The 12,645-nt window shown below is 43.4% G+C and overlaps 1 protein-coding gene across 2 annotated transcripts in view; it reads left to right on the plus strand.

Annotated features, from left to right (window-relative positions):
- Positions 1–12,645, plus strand: part of ZGRF1 (zinc finger GRF-type containing 1) — a 53,792-nt gene that overhangs the window by 22,342 nt on the left and 18,805 nt on the right. For both annotated transcript variants that reach the window (XM_088448321.1, XM_088448322.1), the window contains exons 8-9: positions 2,856–2,933; positions 6,377–6,530. In XM_088448321.1, coding sequence (XP_088304447.1) covers positions 2,856–2,933; positions 6,377–6,530 — 232 coding nt within the window. The remainder of the gene's footprint in view (positions 1–2,855; positions 2,934–6,376; positions 6,531–12,645) is intronic.

The following is a 12,645-nucleotide window of genomic DNA, read 5'->3' on the forward strand; positions in this document are numbered from 1 at the left end:
GGAGTGGTCCAGATTAAAATTCTTCAATCCCCCGCTAATGGTTCTCAGTTTCCTCCATGGTGTAAATCACAGAGGGAAAAACAAATAACAAAACAACCAATGTGTAGATCTGTTTTGTTCACAGAGGAGTTCTAAGATGATAAGAATCCACTATATCCCACACATACAACTCGCTAGTGGAGTGTGAGTCATATATCTTGGAAAATGAATTCTCCTCTGTATGTGCACCATTCTTTTAAGTTTCCCCCAGCCAAGATAGAGAAGTGGAAAAAAGAAGAATCACAGGGGGCTTACCCCACTCACTCTGCAGTAGATATAATCAAGTGTATCAAGGTTTCTTTATGTATATGCATATAGGAAGGTGATATAATCGTATCAAGATATCTTTGATGTATCAAGTCTCCCATACCAAAGGAAAGATGGATGTCCACCAAAGTTCTTAATCTTAAAAATGTATTTATTCCATAACAAGCAATGGCTACTGAGTCCAGACAGTACAAGGTAACAGCAGATCTTATACACTCTTTAGCTTTCCGGATAAGAAAAAAAAAATGTGCATGTACCTTAGTTGGGTTTCAGTATAGTTGCCAATCCTAATTCCATAAAGGTAAAAACACACAAACTGACGTGTTTCGACCCTGAGGGTCTTTATCAAGGTTAGTCACAGTAAGTCTCCCCAGTGTATCTTAAATACCCACAGGAAGGCTGTCATTGGTGAAGGCGGAACATACACAATTAGCTAAAATCAACTAAAGACTTAATGCCTCATAGTCTAGCCTGCGTTAAAAACAATCCTCAAGTCTACTGTATGCCTCTACAAACAAATGTGAAGGGTACAAAGTTGGAAAATAAGCCTTTACCTGCATTTATCGGCATTGCGTTCCAGCTCCTGGAACGCAGCCGTTTCCGGCAGTACTGCCCGGCAATTCCCCACAGACGGGGAAATTGGGCTCTAGTGTCTGGAGGGTGACAGGCTGCGTTCCAGCTATTGGAACGCAGCTATATCCATCAAAACTCCCTGACAGGGGAAATCTGGCTCTAGTGTCCGGATCGGTGGTATAGGTGAACTCTATATAGAGTAAAATAGCCCTATTTACTACTTTATGTAAGAAGAGTCCCAGATCACTTGGATCGGGCTATAAAATAAAACACTATGCCTCATATAAAATATTCTGCTATAGAAGGATATTATTGTGAAAGATATCAATACCATTTCTCATATTCATAATAAACAGCAACAAATGTAAATCATTTGGTAAAATAAAAAATCGGGTAAAATAGTAGCCTCTATATCTCAAACAGTGGTTCAAGACAACATGAATCCGTATTGGACCACACTTACTTTCACATAACAGTTGAATCCTTTGGTCAAATGTAAAATAATATTCATTTTAAACTATATGACTAAGAATTTCAAAAAGGTCCTACATATAACATAGCATAAATAAAGTAAAATTCATCATAATAAACATGGAATATACACACTAAAGTGGGAGATAGTTTGTATGCAGTTAACTACTATAGTTTTTTACAGTATATTTATATAATAAAATCAACCGCTGATGGAAAGGATGTCATCACGATGGCACATGTGTACGATGCACACCTCCCATTGAGTTTAATTAAAAAAACTTTGACACACTGATCAGGGACTGCTACCCTGGTAAGAGCTGGCAGCCAGTAGCTAACTGGGGAGTGGTGGCAGCCACCAAAGGCAGTGAGGGGGCCTGGTAGCCACCTCCTAGGATGCTGCGTTGAGTGAGAGGGGGCGCTGATCCCAGGTGCACCTGGTACAGGGAAGATTTCTCATAATGGAAATAAAAATGTTGTAAATTGTATATAATTTTACCAGTTACTTACTGGTAATATTAAAGTTACTTACTTACCCTTACTGCTGGTTATGGTCTTCATTAGGACTGGTACAAACAGGCACTGAAAAAAAAAACATCTAGTTCAGTGGTTCCCAAACTTTTTTAAATCACGGCGCCCTAGAGTATCAGCATTGTTTTCAAGGGAGCCCTAAGCCAAAAGTTTGTTTTACTGAGAAAAAAATTATTAAATAAATTGTGCTTACCTGTCATCCTCAGGTTCAGTTAAGTGGTGATGAACAGGTCTGCGCTTCTGTTTGTCCACATATTTACATTACATTGACTATAAATAATTTGATTTTGGTACTGGACCACCAACCTGAGGCACCCCTGCAAGTGTCCCGAGGCACCCCAGGGTGCCACGGCACACAGTTTGGGAACCACTGCTCTAGTTATAAGTGTAGACAAAGCCTTGCACTAAAAGCATATTCACAAAGTTTCTCAGCAGCAATAATGTACCATGTACTTAGCGTTTCTATATCACTACAAAGTTTTTTTTATTGAGCATTAACCGTTCTGAAAGCTGCTTGTCAGCAAGTGTGTGTGTGTGGTCAGGTCCATTTGCTTACATTATTTTATAGGCGATCTGTGTTAGTGTGCTTTGTAGGCTTTAATAACACATGTTAAAATAATCATGAAGAAAGCCTTTATATTGCTATTTTGACTGTTCACCACCAATCAGTTCTCAAGTGCTAATGCATGAAATCATTACACATTGGGGTATATTTACTAATGTGCAGGTTTTTAGAAGTGGAGATGTTCCCCATAGCAATCAATAATATTCTAGCTATTATCTGCTATAAAATGCTAGATAAATGATAAGTAGAATGATAAGTAGAATCTGATTTTTCTATGGGCAACATCTCCACTTCTAAAAACCCACACTTTAGTAAATATACCCCATTGTGTAAAAACATGTGGAACTCAAATGTATTTTATGTTTAGCAACTGTGTCTAATGCAGCATATTGTCCTCTCTATGAAACAGATTACTTGATCTAGGATTTGACCAGTTTATTAGAGTCGGAAGCATTCGGAAAATTGCAAAGCCCATCCTGCCCCATAGGTAAATATAGGTCTCTGTGTTTTGTATAGTGTTGTCAATAGTGGATTTAGGGCCTGATTTGGCAGACATCGCTACTGCGATTACAGCTGTGAAAATATTCTAATGCTTGCAAAACCGCCGACATAAAGATGCCCACTTCACATCCATCCACTGTCTCTTTTCTGTGTAAACATCGGTACCCACGACCACTCACGAAGCATTTGCACCAGGTCTGACCTGCCGCAGACCCTGCAAGTCTCTGCGCACTAAGGGCTCACAAGCTGCGTATGCAATCGCAGTGGCTAATTTATGCACACCCAAGCAACTGTGTTCAAACAAACAGGCACTCCTGCGTTTTTCCTACCACTCCCGCGTCACCACTCCCAAACACTCACAGCCTGTCACTCACTCTGCAGTGGATTCCTCTGTGCATGCGTAATTGCAGTGCTAACGTAGCGCACGCGCAGTGCGACCTATAAACATGTCCAGGGCCGCAACTAGGGGGGGCTGGAGGTGCACGTGCACTGTGTGAGCCGCTGTACCTGGTGCCAGTGACCTCCAGCCCGGCGCTGCAGAGAGGCTCCAAGCCGGACGTCCGCTGGTAATATTACCAGCGGGCGCCCGGCTCCTTCTCTGCAGCGACGCGGTGTAGCCGGAGCCGGAGGCTGGAGTTTTCTCCCGAACTCCAGCTTCCAGCTCTCCCCACGAGCACTATGGGGGAGACGTCATGACATCTCCCCCATAGTTCCAAGGAGCAGCCGGCGGACCGGACGCGACGCTGGATGCAGGAGCGGGGTTCAAGGTAAGTATTTTTTTTTTTTAATAAGCTGCACTACAGGGGCATTATTATGGGGGCAGGGGAATTACCACAGGGGCATAGGCAATAAGGGGCATTACTATTGGGGCATGGGCACTACAGGGGCATTACTATTGGGGCATGGGCACTACAGGGGCATTACCACAAGGGCATTACTGTGGGGGCATGAGCACTACAGGGGCATTACTGTAAGGGCACTACAGGGATATTACTATGGGGGCATGGGCAATACAGGGGCATTACTATGAGAGCATGGGCACTACCGGGGCATTACTATGAAAGCATGTGCACTACAGGGGCATTAATATGGGAGCATGGGCACTACAGGGGCATTACTGTATGGTGGGCACTACAGGGGCATTACTACATTACTATGGGGGTATTAACATATGGGCATTACTATGGGGGCATTACAATATGGGCACTACTGCAGGGGGAATTACATGGGGGGCGCCAAATTACTGTCTTGCCCCTGGTGACAAAAATCCTAGTTTCGGCCCTGACATGTCCAATGGCTAACAATCGCTCAATCTGCGTAGTTAGTTGCATTTGCGATCACTGCTGAATCAGATCCTTAGTACAAATTATACTTTAGATGAAATGGTTCTGTTTGTCTGTGTTTCTCACATTTGTTTATTAGAAAAAAATAGGAAAAAGTCCCATTTTACTGAGCGGTTAACAACCCATGGAAGAAATAATTTGATAGAGGAAAAAAAAAGAAAAGAAAACCAGCACGCTATCATGTAGCAGCTGGTAGTGGGTTGTCAACCCCACAAAATAGTAAATAGGAGAAAATATATAAACAACCAGCACTTGTATATAAATATAAAGTTAAATGAGAAAAATATGTATTATTTCATAAGCAATAATTATTATTATTATTATTATTATTACATTTTATTTATAGGGCGCCACAAGTGGTCCGCAGCGCCGTGCATACAGTAAAGGTTACACAGAATATTACATTACAATACAGTAACCAAATATAAACAGAACACAAGGAGCAATTAGCAACACAATTCTCCATACACAATACAGCTGGGAAGGTGAAGGCTGTCATAGAAATGCTAGAGAAGAAGGCTGTGAGACAGTGGGGAGGAGGACCTTGCTCCTAGGAGGGTCAATAATCACATTTAATACAAGAATATTATTATAAAAGACAATTTAAAAATAAAAATTCAATTGTTTGTATAAAAAAAGACCAGATAACTATTTTCATATATAGCCATAATATAAACAAGGCAGACTCCCATAGGACTAGAATAAAGTGCACTGCAGGAGGAGTGTGGACTGTACAAGTGCGCCTCTGAACCTATTTACTCTGGAGCCCTGCCGTGGAACATAAACCCACCACTCTCTGGTTCTGATTACGCCACTGACAAGAGGTTCTGGAACTTCAGCCTTACAAACTACAGGTGGATTACAATTACAGCCCCATAAATTGCGGAATATACGCTAAGAGGACTGTTTATACCATCTAACACTTGCTAATTATCAGCTGCTTATATTACTGGGCTTCATGAGAACTGGTCCATATGGACATTTTGACAAATCGACTGCACTTTATTCTAGTCCTATGGGAGTCTGCCTTGTTGATATTACTGCTATATATGAAAATAGTTATCTGGTCCTTTTTATACAAACAATTGAATTTTTATTTTTAAATTGTCTTTTATAATGATATTCGTGTATTAAATGTGATTATTGCTTCTGAAATAATACATCAGTTTCTCATTTAATTGCTTTATATTTATATACAAGCGCTGGTTCTTTTATATAAGAAATAATTTGAGTCTGAATTCATTACACATTTTTACCCCATGCAAAACTTTACCCTTACCTTACAGGGCTATAATGCACAAAGCTGGATGTGGTATATTTTGTCGATATTCATTATGTCGACAATGAACATTTTGACATGTTCATAATGTCAACATTAACCACATTGACACTGATGTAATGTCGACATTGTTAAAGTATCGACTTGCTTTTGGTCTGTTGCTATGAATAACCCTAATGGAAATGTCAACATTTTGCAGCTGTCGTAATTCATCGATGCTGACATTTTGATGTCGACCTTGTAATTGGAGACATTGTATTGTATTTCTAATGCCTTTTCACTTTTTATATAATAAATTGTGTGACATAAATGCTTCATGCTCAGGCCAAGGAAACTGTTATACACTGTAATTCCTATAGCATTCTGAGTTTGTAAGGTGAAAGATAATAGAACGGTTTTGTAAAAATAAGAATAAAAATGATTTTGTGGTTGTGTTTCTATAATAATATAAACTCACGAGTGACACTTTTTTTTCAACAAGTATTTTTATTGAAAAATGTTTTCAATAACAAAGCATCAAAACAATAAAATAGAAAAAATAAATATAAAGTACATGAGCATAATATCCTATCAAAATGTAAGTGGTACGTATACATTCACGGATATCAAATATGGTATACAATCAAAGCAACAAAATTCAACTAGGAAATAGAATACAATCTAAAGCCATTAATACACTAGTATCCGTCATACACTTGCTAAGTCTATGCACAGCAATACAAAAACTGTTGTTTGTACCCCTACTTATCTGTCACTGTGGACCTGCATTATCCTTAATAACCTCTAGTATTCTGTGTCATTGTACAGCCTTCATGCTGCTGGTTCAGAGAACGAAAGTGAGCAACTCAAAGAGCTTCTAGCACTTTTAAAGGGAGATGACCTAACTCCTGGAGAAAAGGCTTATGTTCGAAAAAGTGTTGAACTACATAAACTGGGTACCAATAAGACACTGCTGGGCCAGGTAGTAATTATGTGCATGACTTTTCATTTAGCTTTGTTTTCAGTAGTATTAAGGCCCCATACATCAGCAATTGATTGCAGCAATTGTGCAATTTGCAATCGATTGTGTATAAAAATCTTCCCCTTTTTCAATCGATGCAGATTGCAGAATTGCCACAATCGATTGTGTATAAAAATCTTTCCCTTTTTCAATCGATTGCAAATTGCAGAGTTGCTGAATTGCTGATGTATGGGGGCCCTTACCCTTCCTTCCAGTGTACTGTATAGTATGAAGTTGTTTAATGTACCAAAAAAAAATTAATTTCTCATTCATCTGATCTGGGGGACACTGGTATGTGTACCTTGGGTGTAGAGGGCACCGTACCAGGAGCAGGCACATAACTCATATTGAACTTGTTTGAAAATCTGATTCACCCCCAGCATCCAGTTATGCCTTTTGATCCACAGGAAATCAGTTTTCACTTTTGTGCCTCGCAGGAGCAGCTGAGGGGAGCAGAAAGGAAGACCCAGGGGGTTCCAGGTTACACACCTGTGACCTCCGGGCACTGCACACAATCTCCAGCAACAGAGACTGAAACTTTTCTGCAGCCATCTTCTTTCATGCGATTGGCAAGTTTGGGTACTGACTTCCAAGGTTCTCATGATATACCCGGTTACTCTCTCTCCTTGTCTAGATTGAGTACTGACTTCCTGGCTTCTATGTTCTGCAATTGGTTATCTCAGTATCATTTACATGGAGAGGCGAGCTCATGTGTTATGTTTCCTTCTTTTATAAGGGTTTCTACTATATAAGCTATGGCCTTGCGTTGCGCTGCTTTTTACACTTTGTATTGATGCAGACTTGCAATCTGTTTGTTATTCTCAATCATCTTTCCATCATCGTACTGTATTCACTGAGTACATTTTCCTTACGCAAAGTGGTGTCTGCTGTTTCAGCTAAAGGGTTTATGTGTCTGTACTCTCTCCACTATAATTGTGGCGTGCTGACCCTTTCGTCAGCTAATGTATCCCGTCCATTTTACTTGGTTGAGTCCAGCTCCTGCGCTGTCTCAATACAATATTCTCCCTATTTTACTTTTTTGTGTACTGCCTTCTAGCTCACGTGTTGTTACGGTACTCCCTCATTTTTATAATTATCTAAATAAATATACTGTATATAGTCAATATGTAACATTATATGTAATATATTGGCCACAAACCGAACATTATCACCAAAGCTATCTATACAGCAATGGAATATCCTTGTGCAGATATGCACTTAATAAATGGAAAACATAAAATACTGTAAATCATCACATTAGCAGATGCTCCAGTTACAGCAATTCTCTCCTCTTGACTTTCTCTATACAATCTGCTACTGATGACAAGCTTGTCCTATGTGCTGAGAATAGTTTTAAGTAGTTACAGGCCACATAAAGGATTAGCATGCCTGTGAACTCGCACACGATTGTGTTGAGGGCAGAGGCGGGCTGGGCCGGGGGGCAGGGTGCCATGTGCCCCCCGGGCAGGTAAAATTTTAGTGGTCCAGGGCCGCCCGCAGCCGTGCTCTGCATATACATAGCACGCTGTGGATGGCCGTCGGCTGGGGCTGGTCCTCTGCTCCATCGGATGTCCTACCTCTTGCTCCGCCTCCTGATCCCCGTGCTGAGTGAACGTCATCACCCTGGGCACCCTCGCAGCGGATCCCCCGGCCATTGATAATTGCAGTCACAGTGCAGTGCAGTTCGAAGGTGGCTAACATGGAGGCGGAGTCGGGGCAGGGGGCGGGGCTACACGGCAGTCAGAGGCCAGGCCAGCATCATGAAGGGAGAGAGGAGGTGATGGAGGAGACAGTAAAGTGAGTATATTGGCTGTAAGGTGATAGAGAGGAAGGGGGGGGGGGGGGGGAGTTTCTGTGACTGTGTATGTATTTGTGTGTATAAGTGTGTATGTCTCTGTATGCATGTATCTGTGTGTATATATGTGTATCTGTGTTTGTGTAACTGTGTGTATGTCTGTGTAAGTGTGTGTATGTATGTCTGTGACTGTGTGTGTCTGACTCTATTTATGAATGTGTGTGTATGTGATTATATATGGACTGTGTATGTGTATTAATTTGTAACCATGTATGTGTGTATTAGTGTGTGACTGAATGTGTGTGTATTATTGTGTAACTATGTATGTGTGTATTGGTGTGTGACTGTGAATAAGTGTGTCTGTATGTATGTGTGTAACTATGTATGTGTGTGTATGTGACTATGTATGACTGTGTGTGACTGTGAATAAGTGTGTCTATGTATGTGTGTAACTATGTATGTGTGTGTATGTGACTATGTATGACTGTGTGTGTGTGTATTGGTGTGTGACTGTGAATAAGTGTGTCTGTATGTATGTGTGTAACTATGTATGTATGTGTGTGTATGTGACTATGTATGACTGTGTGTGTGTGTATTAATTTGTGACTAAGTGTGTATTAGTGTGTGACTGTATGAATGTGTGTGACTGTGAATAAGTGTGTCTGTATGTACAGTATGTATGTGACCGATGGCTTCCTGACTACATCCCGTGCTGTACATACTTAATTTTTATGTTTCTGGGTGATTATAAAGATGCAGTCATAGTAATTTGTTTTTTAAAAAACTTTTCTTCATTTTATCCTGATTGTTTTGGGCTGTGCAATAGAGTAAATCTGCCTCTAGTTTTAAGGTGGCCATACACGGTGCGATGTACCGTGTAGTGCGACTGCTGATCTGCCAGCAGACGGATCGTGCTGTCACTGCCGGCAATCGTACAGTCCCCGCAGACCGCACGATATGCCGGCTCCCCCCTCCTCTATTTGCATGGGATCGTACATTGCATCCCAGATCAGATGGTTCTGCAGGAAGACCTGGGGATGCGATGTACGACCCCGCGGAACCGCACAGCCCTTCCTGGTTGTCCCTTCACTGGTTTTCTCCACACTCCTTCCAAAAAACTGGTCAGTGTGTGCTTTGGGCAGGTCACCAGTTCTGGTTGGTGTTTACATGTTCCTGGTAAGGTTATGACTTTCTCCTCAATGCGATAGCATCCATGACAGGATGAATTTCTGTACCACTCAGGCTCAACTTTTCTCCTTTTGCTCCATTCTGTTGCTGGAGGAACTGCTGGCACATGAGATCCTGCATCATCCATGCCTAGTGCCACATTACAGGTTCTCCTCTTCGACACTTGCTTTTATAGGCTTTTGTCTTAGAGAAGACTATTCTTGAGTACAGGCTGCTTTACTATTTTGCTCTTAGATATCTGCTCTTTATTGCAATCTATGAGGGGGACAATGTTATCCTGTTTTGCTGATGTGCAGAGCACTTTTCCATTCCCTGGCTTCCGGATCCAGTTGGTCTTCTGGTAGTTATGGGCAAATTCCACTTTGGTGTCCCATTGACAACCTTCTCTCCTATGACTTGTGGGTAACTTGGTGATGGCTGTAATGATGCATTTTCAGCCAAGGTTCCTTCCCATTCAGTTGTGGCTTATCCATCTTCAGTGTTCTCCCCAGAATTTTTTTCCAGCCGGGTGGCATCAAGAAGTAGCTGGGTGGGGGCCTTCGCAATAATAAAATGTTTTAAATCCTGACCTTTATAATGATTTAAGCTTGGGGCACTCTCCCTGGCCCCTGTACGCTGCAATGCTAAATGATGGGCACTCGCGCCCTGCGGCACAAACAAGTGAATCGTTCCTGGCCACTTTAGACTAATTGAATTCTCCCTCAAATAGTTTTTTTTAGTAGAGTATTTGAACTATTTGAATGTCCTTTGCATATCCTGTCCTAGCTAATTCAGTAGGTGGAGTAGGTCCAATCTGCAGCAGCTGACCAGTCCCTGTGGGTCTGTGGCGTGACAGGCATAGAATGTGTTATCCATGTGCTAATGCTTGTTTAGCTCTTCACTTAGAAGCAGATAGTTGCTGCACCTCTTGGAAATGCACAAATGCATTGACTCCATTACTGGCTGCTCCTCCCATTATATGCAGATTACAGTATATTGGGGTAGAGAGGGTTTATCAGATGTTCTATTACTGGAGAAAGAACTGGCTCAGTAATCTACCTATTAATGAACCAATGCAACTCCCTCCCGCCGACAATGCGCCGCATCCCGTGGTCCAAAACCCTCACTAATGTTTCCTTATTGTCGGAGGACACAGATTCCCGACAGACTGTGATGTCGGCGCAGCTCGGTGTCACATCCGTTTCCGTGGCAACAAGGACACTTTAAGGGTGACCGGGCAACAGGATGCAGCACATTGGGGTGAGAAGTATTGCCGGGCAGTAAGTTGTACAAGGACACGGCGCATTGGGGCGAGTAGGTGCCGGGCGGTAGGCTGTTTCTGCCGGGCGATGCGCCTGCAAAATGCAGCCTGGGGAGAACACTGATCTGGACCATGGATCATGGTTGTGGATTCATCTTCTGGTAATTAGATCCAAGTCTCATCACATTGGGGACATTTTATTTCACTGTATTTTTATATGGTGCTTTCATGTAGCACCTTATTAATAAATACATGTTTTTATGGTAATGCGCTATTGTATTAGTGTATTTTTTGTTTTATGTACTCTGGAGACTTAAGTCCATATTGGAAATAAAAACACTTTATATGAGTCTATTACTTCCAGACCTTTTTTTGTCTGGAATACTGCACTATGATTTGTCTCGTTTCTTATATGTCTAAGGCAGAGCTTGACAAATTTTTCTAAAACCTAGGAGCCAGGATGAAAGTGTAGGAGCCAGACCCCCCCTTCCCCCAGGGCAGCATTACTGAGCACCTACGCCCCAGGCAACCAACCCCCATGGCCACACCACTAACGGGGTACCCCAGGTAAACCACCCTTCCACAGCCACATTATTGAGCAGCTAACCCGCCTCTCCAGGTAACCAACCCCCAGAAAACAACCTCTCAGCAGCAAAAAAAACCCGGGCAACTAAAGCCACCACCGCCAGTGGGCGAACTAGAGAATGGTGGGCCCAGATGCAAGAATATGCTTTGGGCACCCCTATGCAGTGCCCCCAGTAGTGGTCCCCCCTATGCAATGCCCCCAGTAGTGGTCCCCCCTCTGCAGTGCCACCAGTAGTAGTCCCCCTTCTGAAGTGCCCCCAGTAGTAGTCCCCCTATGCAGTGGCCCCAGTAGTAGTCCCCACTATGCATTGTCCTTAGTAGCGCCCCCCTATACAGTGCCCTAGAAACCCCCCCCCTTATACAGTGCCCCAGTAGCGGCCACCCCCCCTATGCAGTTCCCCCAGTAGCGACCACACCCCCTATGCATTGCACCCAGTAGTGGTCCCCATATATAGTGCCCCCAGTAGTGGTCCCTCTATGTAGTGCCCCCAGAAGTGGTCCCCCCTATGCATCGCCCCCAGTAGTAGTCCCCGCCTTGTAGTGCCCCCAGTAGTAGTCCCCCCCTTGTTGTGCCCAGTAGTGCTCTCCCCCTTGTTGTGCCCAGTAGTGCTCTCCCCCTTTTAGTGCCCCCAGTAGTGCTCTCCCCCCAGTAGTGCTCTCCCCCTTGTAGTGCCCCCAGTAGTGCTCTCCCCCTTGTAGTGCCACACGTAATAAAAAAAAATCACTTACCTGAAACCCCACCATCCGCTCCTCCGTTCGTCCTCCCGGGCCGGGCCGCTCTGCATTATGGGAGAGACGTCATGACGTCTCTCCTATTACCCACTGCAGGAGCCGGAAGATGGAGCGGCTCTTGCAGTGGGCGCAGCGGCAGTCAGTGAGAGTCTAACAGACTCTCATTGCCTGCCACTCAAAACAAACACACTGCTGCCGGCGGCTGTGTGTTTGTCAGTCACTGTCACTCCATCTGGTCAGCGCTACACGCGCGGTGCAGTCTGTGTCACAGAAACACAGACTGCCCGCGGCCTGCATGGCGCTGCGGCCCGGGGGGCACATGGCACCCCGGCCCACCCCTCCACTGACTACAGGGCCCGGGGGTTGCTGAAAATCTGGTCGCCAGGCAACCAAATCTGGTCGCCATGGCGACCTGGCCCCCATGTTTTGTCGAGCCCTGGTCTAAGGAAAATTGGGGATCTATATTTGGGAATGAGATACCAGTGATTTGTACCTTAACCTCAAGGAGACTTCACGTTCCATTGAGGAAAATAAAC

This window comes from Taudactylus pleione, unplaced genomic scaffold (assembly GCF_031769625.1).
Source record: "Taudactylus pleione unplaced genomic scaffold, aTauple2 ptg000454l, whole genome shotgun sequence".
Classification (NCBI taxonomy): domain Eukaryota; kingdom Metazoa; phylum Chordata; class Amphibia; order Anura; family Myobatrachidae; genus Taudactylus; species Taudactylus pleione.